Here is an 18,245-nt window from a genome sequence, read left to right as displayed (position 1 = left end):
ACCAGGTGGTGTGTGAGGCCAGTCCTAAACTTTTTGTGAGATACCTACACTCACATACACATAACACACAGGAGCACTATTTAGGTCATTGTAGTGGGAGCGGCCTCATTTGTGTAGAACAGTTTATGTTGGAGGCTGGCCGGCTCCTAACGCCCTGTTTGCCTCTAGTTCCCTTCCCCAGCAGAGTCTGGGGCTAGTGTGGTCCTATTGACCTATCTAGGATGCCCTCTGAGTGCATTTTACATTAAATCCCACACTGCCATCAGTGTGGGTTTAATGTGCGAAGAAGTTTGCTATCAAACTTCCCTGGTTTCGTTAAAGCCATTATGGAGCTGTGGAGTTAGAATTGACCAACTCCCAGACCATATACTCTATGGCTTTCCTGCACTTACAATGTCAAGTCAAGTCAAAATCCTTTATTCGACTGTCAGAAAAACAGTCATAAAAGCACAAAAATACATTATTATACAATTCATGCAAAAGTTTTTTAAAAACACACAATATTTTATAAGTTGGTAGTTCACGAGAGAGTTAAAAATGCGGTAAGATAAAAATACAGTAGACCAATATAAAATAAAAATAAAAATAAAGATGAAAATGCCTGTTTAAGACATGATTTCATGTTTAGTGCAAGTCATCTAGGGATCATCCTTCCATGCTTAATCTGAACTTCCGGGCTGTTTTTAAAAACTCACAGATAAAAAAGGTACTGTCATCAGGCAGCATCTGAAGATATAAAAGGGCAGGCTTAATCTGTACAAAATTCAGCTTTTTAAGCAAGGGTTTTAAAAACATTTGTCTTGGACTTGAATAATAAGGGCATAGAAATAAAAAGTGAGCCAGGTCTTGCGGAGACATGTTGTCGCAGCCGCAAGCTGGCAACACTTGACCTCTATGTGCTCCACTCGGCACAGCTAAAATCAAGTGGTAGAGACCAAATCGGAATCTGCTCAACAGAAAACGATCGTATCTGGAAATGTTCCATGATAAGTATGGTTCACAGAACACACATGTCTTTGTTAGGGTATGATTCCTGACACTGGACTTCTTCATCTCAGTGTCTTCCCTGGTAAGTTGTTGCTTTAACATGAAAGTGTTTTTTACAAAATCAACATCATTCTTTGTAGCATGCTGTGGTGTTGAATATAAGTCCAATCTACCCAGGTCTTTGCAACAGTTTCTAATATAGTTCATCCAGGGTATTTTAAGATGTCCTTCCCAGGTGAGGGCTTCAGCAAGGATGCTATGCGTCAAGGGTATAAGTGCATTGCGCCAACAATTTAGCCAACAGAGTAGAGGGTTTGCAGCAATTCTGTCTCCTAGGTACGGTATGCCCAGTTCCTCATGTACAGAGAAATTTGCGGTGCTTTTGGGTAAGCTCAGAATCTGTTTTAAAAAGTTATTTTCTAGTGTTACCAGAGCTTCTACAGATGCGAAACCCCACAGCTCACTCCCGTAACATGCCACCGCTACGCTTTTTGCCTGATATAATTTCAATATAGCGGACACTGGGGTGTTACCTAATTTGCGTGCAAAGTCCAATATCCCGAAGTTGGTTCTTAGTAATTCGCCTTTCTTTTTATTTATAGCAGGACCCCAAGAAAGTTTGTGATCAAATAATACTCCTAGATATGAAAATGTTTTTGTTAACGGTATGCTTTCTCCGTTGACTGAAAAGGGATATCGTTTTTTGGGGGTTTTTCCAACTGTCATAATAAAAGATTTGGTGTTATTAATATTCAGCCCGCGTGAGGTCATGAATTGGAAGAAAGAACTCAACAACTTTTGAAGTCCTAATGCGGTTCTGGATATCAAAACGGCGTCGTCCGCATATAGTAGGACCGGCACCCCTGTTTTCCCAATACGAGGGTAATCTGTGTCAGTTTTTACCAAATGATCCTCAAGTCCATTGATGTACAAATTAAAAAGAAAAGGTGCTAAAATACAGCCCTGTCTGACGCCCCGGTTAATATTAAACTCTCTCGTGACTTTCAGGTCTTTTGTGTACCGTACATTGGCACGTGTGTCATTATGTAAGTCGGCCAGGAAATTAATTAGATTATTTTCCACACCCATGTTTTGCAGGATTTCCCATAGTTTACTCCTCTCGACGCAGTCGAAGGCCGAGGAAAGGTCCATAAAGGCCATATACAATGTTCCTTCTCTGGCTTGGGTGTATTTTCCACTTATTAGGTATAGATTCAGACATTGTGTAGTTGTTGCATGTCCTGGTCTGAATCCATACTGCGCTGGGGTCATTATATTATTTTGTTTGGCCCAAGCATTCAGTCGATTTAAAAGAACCCCTCCCACTACCTTCGCAACTGAGTTTATCAGGGAAATTGGTCTATAGCAGACGGCTTTTGTTCTGTCACCCTTTTTGTAAACCGGGACGATAGTGGATGCTCCCCAAGATTTAGGGGCTCCCACTTCAACCCCGGCGTTAATGACAGACGTAAGAATTGGGGCCCATAGGGCGATGTTGGATTTAAATAGGTCCGGTGGAAGACCGTCAGGGCCCGGTGCTTTATTGCTAGAGAGACCAAGAATCCCTAGTTCAATTTCTTTAATAGAGAAATGTAGAAGACTGCTTTCGGTGAGATGAGGTAATTTTTTGGGCTGTGGAGCTTCACTCTTAAAGATAGATCCAAAATGGGTGATCCAGTCATTCTCTGGTATGACTGTGCCGAGACTCTCAGCGGTCGGGTCATCAAAAAGAGGTTTATTAATTATTTTCCAGAACTTTGAGCTATTGCCCAAAATAGAGGGGTCGAGTAAAGATTCCCATATTTTGATTTTTATAGATTTTTTGCATGAGGCAATTGCATTTTTGTAGTCTGCTCGGAGGGCCTTTACCAGTGCTAGGTCTCTTGGTTCACTTTTGAGAGCAGCCTTTAATTTGCGATTGGCAGAAGAACAGGCATGATCGAACCATCGTGGGTGGTGAGCAGTTGATCCCTTGGCAGTTACAGTCAGAAATTTTTCTATCCTTCTGGACACCGCTGCAAAAGCAGATAGAACGCATTCGGGTGAAGCCGAGTCTGTGGCACAGAGCTTGAGTTCAGGTTCACAGTCTTTGATGACTATCTCATACAGCTTGTCACTATTTACCAGGTTCCACTTCAAGCGACGGTTGTTGTTTACTGGCTTAAGTATCCCTGGATCCTTGATATTATTTTGGAGTATTGAAGAGTCGCATTGTAGCTCAAGATGTAAGGGGTTATGATCACTATAAGTGCTCATAAGAATATCAAACTTAAGAACCTGTTGGGCCACACTTGCAGAAAGAAGGATATGGTCTATGATGGACCCTGACTCAGATCCTTTATAGGAGGGATTTTCATAGATGAAGGAGTCCTCTTTCAGAGATAGTGCCAAGGTCATATTCGTGGAGTCCATTAAGGTGTTCAATTTTGATCCACGATGGCAGTGTGTAAAATGGAGACCTGTTTTAAGATCGCAGCCCAACAAACCCAAGGTTGTCAGGAGAGGATTACCACAGATGTGCGTGTTGAAGTCGCCGAGGAGTATTTTATCCTGTGATAAATTAGTCCGATTTTCGGTTAGACAATTTGCAAGGTTATCGATATTACAATCACTTGGGTTTGCAACAGAGTTATAAAAATTAATCAGCGTTATGACTTTTTTCCCCCTTTTGAGTGTAACGATCTGGATACTCCTGCTATCCAACTGCACATGATTAATCAGCATTTTAAGGGACAAACTGATAAATATTGCCAGGCCCCCCTTTGCCCTACCGCTAGGTGAAGGGGATGCGTGGACAAAGAAACTTTGAAATCCCTCAATGAAAGTGTTGCCATTTATCAACCAGGTTTCTTGAAAGCATAAGATAGTGTACTTCCTGACAAAGGCCACCCATGATGGATCATCGATTTTAGAGGCCAGTCCAGCAATATTCCAAGACAAAATTTTGATGGGGTTTGATATAGTCTGCTCTGGTTTGAATTCAGAATTTATATTTGAGAGGGAGTGCGGTTCTGGGGTGGTCCCTATCATATACTTAGGCCTTGGATTCTCAGGTAATGAGTAAGATTGTGAAGCTATGGACTTAGATGGACTACCTACTTCGGTCACTGACAGAGCATGAGCTTGGTGTGCTCGGGGGCTGACTGTGTAGCTCGATGTCGTTGTGGGGGTGGAAGTTACTAAGCAGGCTAAATGGGAGATGACTGTTTTCACTGCGATAATATTATTTCCTGAGGGATTCCTAGCTTTAACAGAAGGGGTTTCAGGAAAAGAATCAGATGACAGTCAGTCAACCTCGTCCAAATGGTCGTAGTTGTAAAGAGTGTCATATCTATTGGCAGTAGGGAACCCGTATTCCTCAAATTGAACAGTAGCAGGGTTATATGCACGGTAAAAGCCGTGCCTCTGCCGTACAGCTGTTTCAATTGGTTGCTGGTTATATACTTTGATTCCCCATGGGTGAGTGTATGGATGGAGATCTAAACCCATTAGGCTATCAAGTTTGGATAGGACAGGGGCCGGCCAGGGTTGGAGGTTAGGCTGTGTCTTATGCCGTCCTACTTGTGTGTAATTATATTTGGTTTTGTTCCTACCTAAATCTGATCGGGCTGGATAGAAATAGCTCAATCCCATAGTCCTAATCAGGCTACTTGTCCCCGGGCTCCTCCAATCTGCGATGAATTTTGCCGGTCCTAGATGTTTAAAGGTGACCACGATGCAGTCGCCATCTGTGGATTTGAAGCGAGTGCCCACCCACTCTACCCTTTTGACTTGGTGTATAGTACCTATTATATTTTGGGGGAGGGGCCTATGTATTGAAAGCCATTGCATGACTTTATTCCTCAATTCCTCCCGCGTTTCCTCCCTATTATCATCGACTTTGGGCACCCCAATCATGACTATCGTGTAGGGGTTAGCCTGTGGAGGAAGGTTAATATGTGATAGTGGACTTGTAGGGGTAGGTTTGGTAGGATGAGCTCCTATTTCTTGAGTATTAATTTTAGGAGACGCCGTGCAATTCTTGTTCTTCGGTGCACCTATGTTTGTGTTAGGTGAATGACCTTCTGTAGCCCACTCACTGGCCTCGTCATCCTCATCTATTTGATTATTTGGTTTATTGGTTGTAGGAGTCGTTATATTCACAGTGAGTTTGGGGACTGTTTGAAACTTTGTTGTTTGGACTGTTGCGGGTAGGCCCTTTAAATGTGATTTATTTTGTTTTTCTATGTTCTTAACTGAGTTGCCAGTTTGTTTGGAATTTTTTACATTAAGTGTAGTTGATGAAGGAACAAAAAGAGAGGGCGTGTTAGTTGAGTTGAGCGATCTAAGAATACTGGAAGATATATCATTTTGGGTCCTCTCAAATTTACTCAAAGCCTTTTCTAGGATATCTATTTGATGACTGATAGGTTGAAGAAGGGTTTTAATTAGAGTTTCAATCTCTCTCATAAAGGGGAAACTCAAGGTACTCTTCTTGTCAATATGTCCTGTTTCCTCATTAACTACAGGAATTCCCAAATTGGACTTAGCTTTTCCATCTGAGTCGTATAGATCTGGGGGGGTTGGAGGGGTTCCCCCGCGTTTTGGTCCAGTGGGTTCCACTATGCCTTTCTTCTGCCACATGTCTTTAAGTGATCGTTTAGGTTTACCAGAGGGTAGGTGGGTTTTCCTCGTAGGGAGTTTGATTCTAGGCTTTTTCCGTTTAATCTTTGGCGATTTATGTAATGTTGGTGGTTGTGATTCTGTTAAGACAATGACCGGTAGGGCATTTTCCTCTATCCCAGCTTCCGATAACAAGGAAATATCCGTTGTCTGCTGGTCATTTCTTACGCTGTTAGATATGACCATAACACTGTTATCCTGATTGTTAACTAATGACTCCGAGGGAAAAGAGTTAGAGGGTTTTTCTTTAATGTGTGATCCAGGTAACTCCGAAAAAGATTGTGTGAGTAAAGACTCCTGGGATGAGATAGTGTCATCCATATTTTGATCGTCATAGGTAGTATGAGAGGACAGGTCAGGGAAGCATAGGTTAGGTGTCAAGGAGAGTCTCCTCTCAGTGTTCTGGATAGCATCCGCCACAACATTGATGGTTTTTTGAAGCATTTTATCTATGGCGGTTATAGTGGGCAATGGTGTACTCACTGTTTTTAGTCTGCTGGTAGATCTTGTCGCCATCGGTGTTTTAGTTGTTTTGGACATCGTTGAGCAGTGGTTTCAACCCCTTTACTTTTCAAAGATACAGGCTTGGCAATGAACTTAGGGGGGTGGCCCGCCCCGTCTCCTTCAGTCCCCTGAGGGCCACAGAGGGCCCGCCCTTTGCCCGGGCTTAGCCCGGCGCTCCCGCGCGCTCCCGCGACGCGGGTGGGACTCGTGGATTTTATGCGCCTTCAGCGCGCTCTCGGGTCCCGCCTCCTGTTGACAGGGCACAGGGCTGCTGGGAAGGGTAGTTCGCTCACCCTCTCGGTCCGGTGACAGACCGGCGCGGTACACCCGCAGGGGCTCCGCCTCCAGCGGCGACACTGCAGCACTCTCACGGTCTTTAACGGTCAGGAAAAACAATCTTTGGCTACTGGTGAGTCCCCCGCTCTGCCGGTGGGACTCGTGGATTTTATGCGCCTTCAGCGCGCTCTCGGGTCCCGCCTCCTGTTGACAGGGCACAGGGCTGCTGGGAAGGGTAGTTCGCTCACCCTCTCGGTCCGGTGACAGACCGGCGCGGTACACCCGCAGGGGCTCCGCCTCCAGCGGCGACACTGCAGCACTCTCACGGTCTTTAACGGTCAGGAAAAACAATCTTTGGCTACTGGTGAGTCCCCCACTTACAATGTCTAAGAATGGATTTAGACACTGTAGGGGTACAGTGATCTTGCAACTGTACCCTCATCTCTGGGCTAGTGCACCATGCCAGAGGGGTGACTTAACTAGACCCCAGGCAATGGGTTGCAGGCATAGCACACAGGGATGTGTGCCATGTTGACTCTTTACTTTTCTCTGCAGCAAAACATGTGCCCTGCAATGGCAGTGTGTGGGTGTAAAGGTGCAGGGTCTCCAAGGGTGGCACAATATGTGCTTCAGCCCTTAGAGGCCTTCACTGGTCACAGTGCACTTGGTACCCCTGGTACCTTTTACAAGGTGCTTACCAGTGGCCAGAGATGTGCCAATTGTGGGTACAAAGGTACAGTGTTGGGAAAGAAAACAGGTCATAGGAACCTGAGTTGCAGGGACTCAGGGCACATCAAGTCAAAGTGCATCAAATATCAGGCAAAAAATGGGGGATAACCATGAAAAAAAGGGCACTTTCAGACACCTTCTACTCCTGAGTTTTTGCTTCTTCCTTTCCTTATGTCTTTGTTTCCTTAATGTCTTCCTTCCTCTCACTCATATCTTTTTCTGTCGTTTCTACCTTATCTCTTGACTTCTTTAGCTCTGTCCTTGCTACCGGGTATTATCGAGTCAGCTCATGGAAACACATTAGAATATTTCTTTTTCTCATTTCAAATTAGTTATTTCACTCCTGAATATTTCCCCTTTTAGGGCCAGATGTACGACCATTGAATTTTGCGACTTGCAAATTGCGACAAATTGTGCGTCCCAATTTACGCGTCGCAAAATTGAATCCACAACAGTGTCTCAGATACTGTTCGCGATTCCCAATGGGGTTGCAAATTGCATACCTCATGAATATTAATGAGGCAGTCGCAATTTGCGACCCCATTGGGAATGGCTGGCACTCCCAGGGATGGTGGCCTGCTGGGGTCAGCAGACCAACATGTCTTGGACTGCTTTGTTAATAAAGCAGTTTTTTTAAAATGCACCCATTTTCCTTAAAGGAAAACGGGATGCATTTAAAAAAGAAAAATGAAACTTTTCAGTGTCATTTTCTAAGGGCAGGCAGTCGTTCCTGGGATCACTGCCTGCTCCTACAAAATATTTTCTCACTCACTCACAAGGGGGAAGGGGTCCCCTGTGAACCCCTTCCCGTTTGCAAGTGGTGGTAAACTGTGAGTGTTTTGCAACCGCAATTGCCGTTGCAAAGCAATCATACATTGGGTAAGGACTCGCTATTAGGAAGGGACACCCTTGGCACGCCCCATCTTAATAGCGAGTCGTTAACCCTATTTTACGAGTTGCTAATAGGTTAGCAACTCGCAAAATAAGGATAGTACATTGGGCTGACCTATTTTGCGGTCGCAAAGGGGCCAAAATCCCCTTTGCGTCCACAAATAACAATTGTACATCTGGCCCTTAGCTACTAAATTAGTCTGTCTTTCGGCCTGATTTCTAACTGTGCGCCTCCTTCCATCTTATCCCTTAGTCTGCTTCTATCTTTCTCTGACTTACCCTCTTTCCTTTCCCAGATAATCTTTCTTAATAAAATAACACTGTCAGTAAACTAGGTAGATTCCAATGTACTTCCAGGGCTCGAGTCGGGGGTACACGCAGGTACACGGCGTTCCCCCCACTCTTTTCATAGGTGGATGCCGTGCCCCCTGCCAAGAAGATGGGCCCCACAGAAATATGCTAAACATGTCCCAGTGTCATTTTCAGACACCGGGACACGTTCAGCAGCACCTGCACATTGCCTGCTTTCCATTCCCAGCATCAAACTGCAGGCAGTGAGGGAGCCTTTGTTCTGTCCCTGTATATAAATGCAGACACTGTAAGACTGTCAGATAGGTTAGTCTACCCCAGTATTTACACAAATAAATTAAATAGCACAATTGTATTTCTTTTATAGAGATGTGTCGTGACGTCATGAGGTCATTTGCATATTGTCTTACTTGGTCAGTCCCCCAACTTCTTTTCATAGGACTTGTGCCCTGTATACTGTTGACCAATCGTCGACATGTTGTTTAATACTGTTATGACTATAATGTAACTATATTCTGTATTTCATGTATTTCAATAAAAATGTAGGAAATAAAAAGTATCGGGTTCTTACATTTTGAAGCATCTCTCCACGTCAGCTTGGGCATTTCTGATAACATGTTGCTCCTTTTTTAATATTATTTAGTGTTTAGGATGTATTATTCAGTTTTGCGTGTATTTGAGCATTTGATCCGTTAGATAAAAGTACTTGCCTCTGTGTGGCAGGCTGGGGGCAGAATCACTCGCATCTCCTGCAGCCAAGAAGACAGATCAGATGGTCTTTCTTAATGACCGAGGCAGCCGTTAAAATTTGAGACTTTTTCGCCGCTGGCACCACCAGCATACGGGCACGGGGCCGACTGGCAGTGCCCCCTCTCCTGACAATGACCGCTTGGTATCGCACAATTCCGAGTCTGTAACCGCACACCCTCTGCGACAAATGAATCCGCGAACACTCTCGCTGCCAGCCGCCCCAGGCACGTGACCCGCCGCTATCTTTAGCCGGGTCTATTTGCGTGACTGGGACATTTCTTTCTAGGTTGCTCTTTCGTTTCTAGGGGGCGAATGGGACTCTCTAAACAATATCGGAAGACGAGCAGCTCTTTGGAAAGGATGAAGCTATAGCTGCGTCTTGAGTGGGACCTTGCAGACTCCCGGAGCAAGGTTTGGGCCTCGTCAAAGGGACAAAGTCGGGCTTCTGGTGCCTCGTGACCGCTCGTGATGGGAGAGCTGCAGATCAGTGTAGAAGGAAGGTTGTTCAGGGTGGAGAAGACTTTGCTGGTGAGGAACAGTGAGTACTTTCGGGCCCTCTTCGAGTCGGGCATGCGTGAGAGCACCCAGGAAGAGATCCAGCTGCAGGGGTTCAGCTCGCTGGGATTCCTCACCCTACTCCGTGTTTTGGGTGGTGAAAGGCCCATCCTGGATGCTGAGGAGATTTTGGGCGCCATCGAATGTGCCGCGTTCCTGCAGGCTGAGCCCATGGCCCGACACTTGGAGAACCTCATTAATTCAGACAACTGTCTACTCATGTACCAGGCTGCGGCAACCTTCGGCCTCCTGGATCTCGCCCATGTCGCTGCCCTCTATATTCGCGACATGTGCCAGGACCATCCAGGATACGCCGACGGGCTGCCCGCTGACATGCTGGATTACGTGGAGAAGCTCCTGCCCGGTACCTTTGTGGCAGTCGGGGCACACACTCCGACCTTTGAGTTCATGGAGGATGTCTCCAGGACCATCTGCTACTTAGACGAGGATGAGGATTGCTGGAGAGCGCTCGGCTGCCTTCCAGACAATGCTAGCACCTTCCTTGCCGGCATCACCACATTGGATAACAAGATCTACATTGTGGGTGGAGTGCGGGGCGCCAACAAGTTGATTGTTGATCTGAGCTTCTGCTATGATGCGGAGAGGGACAGCTGGAGTCAGTTCCCAAGTCCGCAGCACCTTCGCTATGATGTTGCATTGGTGGGGCACGAGGGACACCTCTATGCCATTGGGGGTGAACTCGACAGGGTGTCGCTGAAGTCAGTGGAGCGGTATAGCATAACTTCCAATGCATGGGCTTTTGTCTCAGATCTACCCCAGGCCGCTGCAGGGGTACCATGTGCCAAGACCATGGGGCGGATCTTTGTCTGCCTGTGGAAGCCTCTGGACACCACCATCATCTATGAGTACCATGTGGAGAATGATGCCTGGCTGCCCCTCACCTCCATCAAGAGGTCCCAGAGCTACGGCCACTGCATGGTTGCCCACCGTGATGACCTGTATGTGATGCGCAATGGACCATCAGATGACTTCCTGCGATGCATCATTGAGTGCTTCAACCTCAGCACGCAGCAATGGACTGCACTGTCGGGCCAATTTGTGAATAGCAAGGGGGCCCTATTCACGGCTGTGGTGCGTGGGGACACAGTTTGCACTGTCAACAAGGCCCTGACTTTGCTCTATAGAATAGAAGACAGTGCATGGAAGCCTAGAAAGGAGAAGGCTGGCTTCTCTAAGGGAGGGTCCTTACACACATTTCTACTCCGGCTTCCAAAGGGGCGTAAGAAGCTTGCAACATAGAACGATGGTGACATCTTTATTTGACTGAAGTTCAGAATTAAAAAAAATTAGAGAGGTTCTGATGTACACTAAGAACTGCCTTCAAGTGGTATCTTCTGATTCCTACGACAGGTGGATCAGTCTGAAGGAACATTTGGAGCTTATCTGTCAGTTGGGTGCCTCTTGAAGGCACTGAACTGGGTATAGGGACAGTCAGTCACACGTCAGATACCTAGCTGCTTGTCAGGAATGCCATACACTTTTACTGACATTTGACTGACTTTGCTTTAAATCTCTGAAACCTCCAAACCTCACTGTAGGCGAAATCGACCTTGATCCAAAATTGTAATTCAAGGTTCACCCCAGCTAGGCAAAGCATTTCGGGCCTTTTTGGACTACAAGTGTGAAAAGAGACATCCTACAGGAAAGAGCACATTATGGAACTCAAATTGAGAGGCTGGAAGTCGCCCTCTGTCACGTGGGTGAATGAGAACCAATGTCAAATGGGAACAATTAGAACTTTTAGGTTTCAAATCATGGACTAACATAGCATTGAATTTTTTTAATGCCGCAAAAGCTGACTGTGGCTCAGAGATTTGCACAAAATGTCAGAAGCCTCCATTTTGTGGGCACTTCTTTAAACCTCTGACTGTTGAGTAAGTGCTTCCCACTCAGAGTTTCCCTTTGCAGTTCCTAGCTGGTCAGCCTTGCCATTCACCTTTAAAGTTAGCAGTGATGAGGTGTAGTTGGTGTTCATGGCTTCAGAGGTGGTAGGGAATGGAAAGCCAGCCTAGAAATAACCCAGAAGCGTGTGGTTTCCTGACGTGTAACTGAATCCGATAACAATGCCAGCGTTTGAGGCATCAGTCTGAAGGGGAGGGGGGTTGGGGTGGGGGTGGGGAGTAACATTTTTCTTCCTAGTCCATCATTTACAATTGTCTGTTGGCTTAATGCCAACTAGTTCATGGCATGGATATAGGCACAAATATAAAAGCATGTGCACACCCACTTGCCTACACCTACGTAGACACATATAATAGGCATATATTTGTAGACACATATTCAGATATTCACACAGAGATATACATACGGGCAAATACACATAGATTCAAGGTCCGATCGTACAAACACACATGCATACTAACACATACATGCACATAGAAAGACATGCATGAATGTGACCAGATATTCGCGCATACATACAAGTACATAGAGGTACATATATGCAAGGCATATATGGTCTGAGGCAAATTCACACGAACATGTAAACACACATTTTAAAGCACTCCCAGACGTTCACACACAGTTCTGATTACAGACTTCCCTACTTCTGACGTTAAGTAGTCCAGCATTAATTTATGTTAAGGCTGTAGACGTATAGGACTATGTGCTGTATGGGATCAAGTAAGCCATGAATATTTTACTCTTTGGGATGCTTATTTTTGCATTAATATGCATTGCTGACCCGTTGACTCAACTTGAAGGTTCTTTGCCACTTGTGTATCGTTGAATTTGCTGAAAGTTCTGGCTGCAGAGCACCTGATCTTTGTTAAACACTAACATGCTACCACAGGTGTTGGAGGGACTCCCTGGGCTCGAGGCCAGCAGCTACGCCTTAGTTGCCAAGCTGCCTCTCCAATCCAAACACAAACTTAATCCGAGGAATCCCCGATAATCTTTTTTGCTATGTGCTGTACGAGGCTCTGGTTACTAGGCGTGGGTCTAGCAAAACGCTGAAAATGTACATGTTGTATGAATTAAACACGAGCCTCGTACCAGTAAGTACCTGTTAATGTAACTTTGCAAATGTAATTTCTTAGAGAAATAAGTATATTGTTGGATCTGTGGAAACCTCAGATATTTAGCTGCTAGAATGCCGAATTGAATGTTTTTAATATGTTCAAGAGAATATTTTCGAGTGAGTGTTGTGATATTTTTACTGACTGTAACGATGAAACCTCACATTTTTTTTATAAAGTACCCCACATAGGGGGAATAACCTTGTTTCTGAATTTGCAAGCGTTCAGACTGACAGCCTCCATGTGGTTCAAACTACCATCTTTTTCATTAAATGTATTCCTGACTGCATCCTCCCTTTCCAGATCATTTTTGCTTCCTAACTGCCCCCCAGCCATCCATCTATGAAAGAAATTCAATTTCTGCTAGCCAGCAATATGCCGCCATATTTTAACACAATGGCTCTCTGTTTTCTGGACTGCAGCTCCACCAAGCCATCATCAAGCATGTCATCTCTTCCTCCAACGCATTACCACCCTGCTTCGCAATACAACAATCTGAGATATCATTAAACTGCAATTCTCTGTCGTATAAGAGCACACACCTCTACCTCTCAGCCACAGAACTTTACACGTTCCCTCCTATAAGCCAATAGAGGTCACCCAAAGCATCACTGATCCCGCTCAACATCCATGCTCATTAGAGGGACATCACCACACTAACCAATCGCCAGAATGTCTCTTACTCTACACTGGCATCCCAGACCACGTTCCTTTTGGGTACAGTACTCGCATAACTACTAATCATAAATTCACATTTTTTTCTACGTGAAATAGATGTACACAGTGCCGTAGCGGGGACGGTCCGCCACAGGTGGCACAAGGTTTGGAGACGGCTACCCCCCAACTCTCCACTCTTACCTGTGGCCATCGCGGGGTGGCAGGACAGGATTCGCCAGCACCACCCCCCGCTTACATGCGGCCGTGGGCAGCAAACTCAGGTCTTGCTTGGCTGCACCACTGGTTGCATGTATTGTACCCTTATATTTCTCTCAAGTACAGTTGCCAGAATAAACAACTCCGACAGTGACCAAGACTGTCCTCCTCACTATACCAACACAATCTACTGTTGAAACCAAGACACCTCGCACCATCCAACCACCAAAGTGCCAAAGTCTGCCCTCCTCGCCCCACAAAGTCCCACGACAGGGATCAGAAGAGAAGCCTTTCTGCAATTTCCATCATCATGAACTCAAATTCTGCTCTCATCTGCCAGAAAAATAGACATTTAAACTACATAAATCTTCAGAGAAATACCCATACACCAATCAACTTCAATAACCAACAATTCTGCACTGCCTAAAAACAGACCAAACCTCCAGACACTCCATTGTTTTCCAGTGCAGTACTTAAGCCTAGCAGAATACATTTCAGGTCTGCTACTCCTGGATCATCATAATGCCAAATAAATCATGCACCCCCAACCCAGCAGCACTTATCAGAATCTTCAGAAGCCTGGCCTGTATGCAACAAACAGGCTGCCTTCAGAAGCGCATCAACATCCCCAGAGTACCCAAATCTCTACCCCCTCCCCGCCCCCCCACCAACTCAACTCAGCGTCCAGTAGTCTGAATAGTATAACACCTCACAATGCCCAAAACTTCAAATGTCATCTGAATTCTTCATCGGCAGAGAATTACGCTTCCTTCACAACAGCTCCTCAAACCAAACTTCTCCTTTCCAAACAGCAAAGCACCGTACATGCCCCCAAAGTTCCAACCTGAACAGTACACCTGACACGCTGCTATCTAAACAGCTAACTAAAGAGCAGGGTAGTAGATAATCCCTCAAAATACTACATCTCTTTCCACCCTCTAACTCCACCAGAACACTGCCTTAGAACAGCAGCAAGTGGCAGGCATCCCCTAAAACGTCCACGGGGCATATTATCAAGAACGGCCTTAAAATTATCGCTGGTTTAGCAGCAGAAAACTACCGCTAAAGCGGCAATAATGGGCTTGATAATATGCCCTGGAGAATTCCAATAGAAGCCCATGTTCACACCAGAACATGGACTTCTATTGGAATTCTCAAAGGCATATTATCAAGCCCATTATCACCGTTTTAGCGGCAGCTTTCTGCCGCTAAACCGGTGATAATTTTTAACGCCGTCCTTGATAATATGCCCCCACATCTCTTTCTAGCTCCTGACAATCACACAAAAGTATTTAGCTACATGACCATCATTTCAAACCAACCAGTCCAAAGGCCTCTATATGCCTCTCAACTTCTGAGTAAAAAAAGATCATCAGGGACGTAGATTACCCAGTGAGATTCGGGGGAGTGAATATCAAATTTCTCATTTAAAAAAATTGTCAGCCACAGGGTGGAGGGGTGAATTGACTAAGAATCGGGATAGACTGTTCTCAAGACGAACAGAGTTAGTACATATTTGCATTGGGAGGGCCTCTGTTTAGAGTGGCGCAGGAGTCAAAAACAATAGTTGGAATACTACCTGAGCGATTGTCAGCAGTTAAACTATTTGCAAGCATTCATTCTATAACCCTTTGCTTGTTTGATTGCCAGTAGAATCAGACACCCCAGGATATTGCGGCATAGATCTGCAAATTTGCCGACACAAAAATGGAAATTTATCAGCACAAAAATGGAAATTTTGCAGCATTATTGCAGCACTTTATTTTACTCGTGATCATTCATTTTCAGCCTTAAATTATTGGAAACGGTTTTAGCAGACTATTTCACTTTGAAATAGGCATGTTTAAAGTTTATGAGAGTTTTCTTTTGCTATATTCTCCTTTGTGGTAACATTCTGGAGCATAGGTTAAAACTAGCCCAATAGCACAGGGAGACCTCAAAGACACCACTGACCATGGAGGCGTTGGAGACACCCCATATCATGGAGATGTCAGAGACACCCCTGACCATGGGAACGTGAGACACACCCCAGACATGGAGATGTGTATCGGTTGAGCCGAACCTCGCAGATGCTGCAGAAACGTTTTTAAGCACCAACATCACTTAAACTATAGACATTGGCTTCACTCTGAAATGCCTCAAAAGGCAAGGTTTTAAAGAGCAAATGTCAATAAAACAGAAGACATCGACTAGTAGATGGTCCAACAAGCAAGCACCACTGAACACAAAAGCCACTAGAGTGGTGTACATGAACTGGCAGGGAGATGCACTGACATATACACGTGATCTACCAACGTCATTCAACAAGCAGACCTATATTCCATCGGGATGTCGTAATTCCAGTAGCCATTGTGGAAGACATTAATGTATTGGCCTTTGGTTAACTATGTTTAGTATACAGTCCCCAGTGCACCTCTATGTAATAATGGTATAAGGACCTCTGGGTGCCTGGATAGAGGTGCCTGGATATAATGATTGTGATAAAGTGTCCTGGGTCATAAAACACGGCACGCCATCACATAAATAATATGTGGGCCTCGGAGTCACGTGACATAGGGCTTCTGGACAAGGGCTAGGGTCAATGAGAATGTACATTTCACCATATAAAAATATTTTAAAGGGACATGTTTAACACATTATTTCAAGTGCTAGCGTGAATAACCTATCAGCTTTAAAGGTGCTAGATATGTCAGAAAGGGGCCCTTTCCACAGTAGTGGTGTTGTGTGCATCCTATATGAACCGGACAAATCAATAATCTTTGCTTTACTTGCTCTTGCTAATTCATATTTGGTTTAAAGGATTAATCAGAAAAGCCAGGATGCTGTTTATTTTATTGTTACTGAGCAGTGGAATGGGAGACTACTCACTGTTTCCCCCCATTTGCAGCGTGATGTTCTGAGTCCTTGCTGTAGATTAAAAAGAGATGGGGTGAGTCCCCATCCCATTGTTCCTCTTCAAGTACAACAAGCTCTGTAAGCCTTTTATTTTCTTTTAAAATGGCAGCCTTCACTCTGTAACTTGGTTAAATAACCGGTCACCATGTTCTGTATTAGCGGATAAAACAAGTGGGCCATTAAAGATGTGATACGATGTTTCAAACAACTTAACAAATAAAAGTAGCACTTATAATTTAGTGTGAAAAGCACAATTGCATGAAACAATTCTCTGTGGGAAGGCTCACACGTGCCTAGGCACAAGTCTCCATAGATTTAATTCATTATCCTATTATCAGTGTCGCTCAAGAGTAGGGTTTGCCCCGTATTCTCTATTGTGAATAAAATAAGGAGTAACTTCTACAGACCTCCACTCTCCCTGTCCTACAGGTATGCTCAGTCTGACATGTGGTTGTATGGCAAAACGTACGTACGTCTTTTGCTAATGCAAACGGGTATAAATGGTTTCGAATTTTTTGTGCCCGAATGAGGTTGTCTTCACCCACTGTGACAACTTAGATGGTATGGTATTTTTCCACCTGAACATGCTGTTTGTCTCAGATATGTCTGTAGCATTTTTAGATCCATGATGTGAGCGCAGAGGAGTACGTTAAGCTATGCATGAGCATATTATTCATATAAAAACCTACGTTTTCCCATTCGATGATTTAGCAATCTGGGCATTTGTCGAAGTGATGTATTGACTTTCTGTGGAAATATCAGATCACATTTTCTTTCATTTTTGTGGCCAGTTTTGTAAAAAGTGCAACCTTTTTCCAAAACTGCAGTTTTCGCCATTTTTTTGCAAATTGCAAAATCCTATAGGGTCTGTAGAATGCTTTAAAACCTGAGACTGGCACAGCTTGCCAAGACTCCCACTGCCAATACTTGTGAGTTCCAAAAGGTAGTAAACTTGAACCCATTCAAGGAGCACCTCTGTGGATTCAGATTTACTACTTATTTGGTAAACTAGTCACTATATATCTTTAATTTCCCAATCCAAAAAATGAACAAGTTATGACCTTGGTGAGAAAACCAACACTGACATAGCAGGCCCAACTGAGAACCCCCTAGACCTAACTCCCAAGCCATAAATGAATTTATTTGGGGTATGTCACACCCCAGACAAACCCCACCCCCGAAGCTATGCCCCTGAAGAGAGCCTCAAGAAAACCAACCATCTCTAAAAATAAAAATATTTCCAACATCCCTGCAGCACCACCATCACATTGCCTTTACAACTCAATAGCACCTAACTAAAGTTAAGACTATCACTGATTCCAACCGTAAATTAGTGCCAAACAAGACCCACAACTTGGTTGGAATTTTGCGCTCTTCAGAATTCACAAACATATCTAAAAATATTCTGTGAAGACAGTCATCAGCAGTGTGTGACGTCTGATCCACCCTATATTCTTTGCACTTCCCTGCAAGATGCCATCCTGACTTTTCACTGTGTGATACCATGGTCACACAAAACACTAAGGTGTCAACTCTAAGTGCCTTGTAGCGAATCCTAAGCCCTCAATTGGATTAAAAAAAGGCATATCTAAGAGGGTGACTTCAAGGTTGGTGACGGTTTTTCGTATTCCGGGGCGCAGACTTTTTATGAACTCTCTTTAGTGACCTCCCGTTGAGTAAAAATCACGTAGTCCCCTGCCACAAAGCCTTTTTTCCTACACCCAGTGTATGAATGCATGCCCCTTCTCCTTATCATTGAACTTCTATGGAACATCC

At 44.6% G+C, this 18,245-nt stretch overlaps 1 protein-coding gene across 1 annotated transcript; it reads left to right on the top strand.

Moving 5' to 3' along the window:
* The first annotated feature begins 9,408 nt into the window (after nt 1–9,408).
* KBTBD13 (kelch repeat and BTB domain containing 13) lies at nt 9,409–11,086 on the top strand. Its single transcript, XM_078684079.1, has one exon. It carries the CDS (start codon nt 9,577–9,579, stop codon nt 10,921–10,923), a length of 1,347 nt encoding a protein of 448 aa, XP_078540205.1. The 5' UTR covers nt 9,409–9,576; the 3' UTR covers nt 10,924–11,086.
* Nucleotides 11,087–18,245: the final 7,159 nt, after the last annotated feature.

The sequence above is a fragment of the Lissotriton helveticus genome, chromosome 3_1 (genome assembly GCF_964261635.1).
Source record: "Lissotriton helveticus chromosome 3_1, aLisHel1.1, whole genome shotgun sequence".
NCBI lineage: Eukaryota > Metazoa > Chordata > Amphibia > Caudata > Salamandridae > Lissotriton > Lissotriton helveticus.
Note: the sequence above shows the minus strand (reverse complement) of the source record. Positions and strands in the feature narration are given on the sequence as shown.

Bases quoted from the DNA above. Each gene is read 5' to 3' on its own strand.
- KBTBD13 (XM_078684079.1), top strand. From the start codon at position 9,577: ATGGGAGAGCTGCAGATCAGTGTAGAAGGAAGGTTGTTCAGGGTGGAG.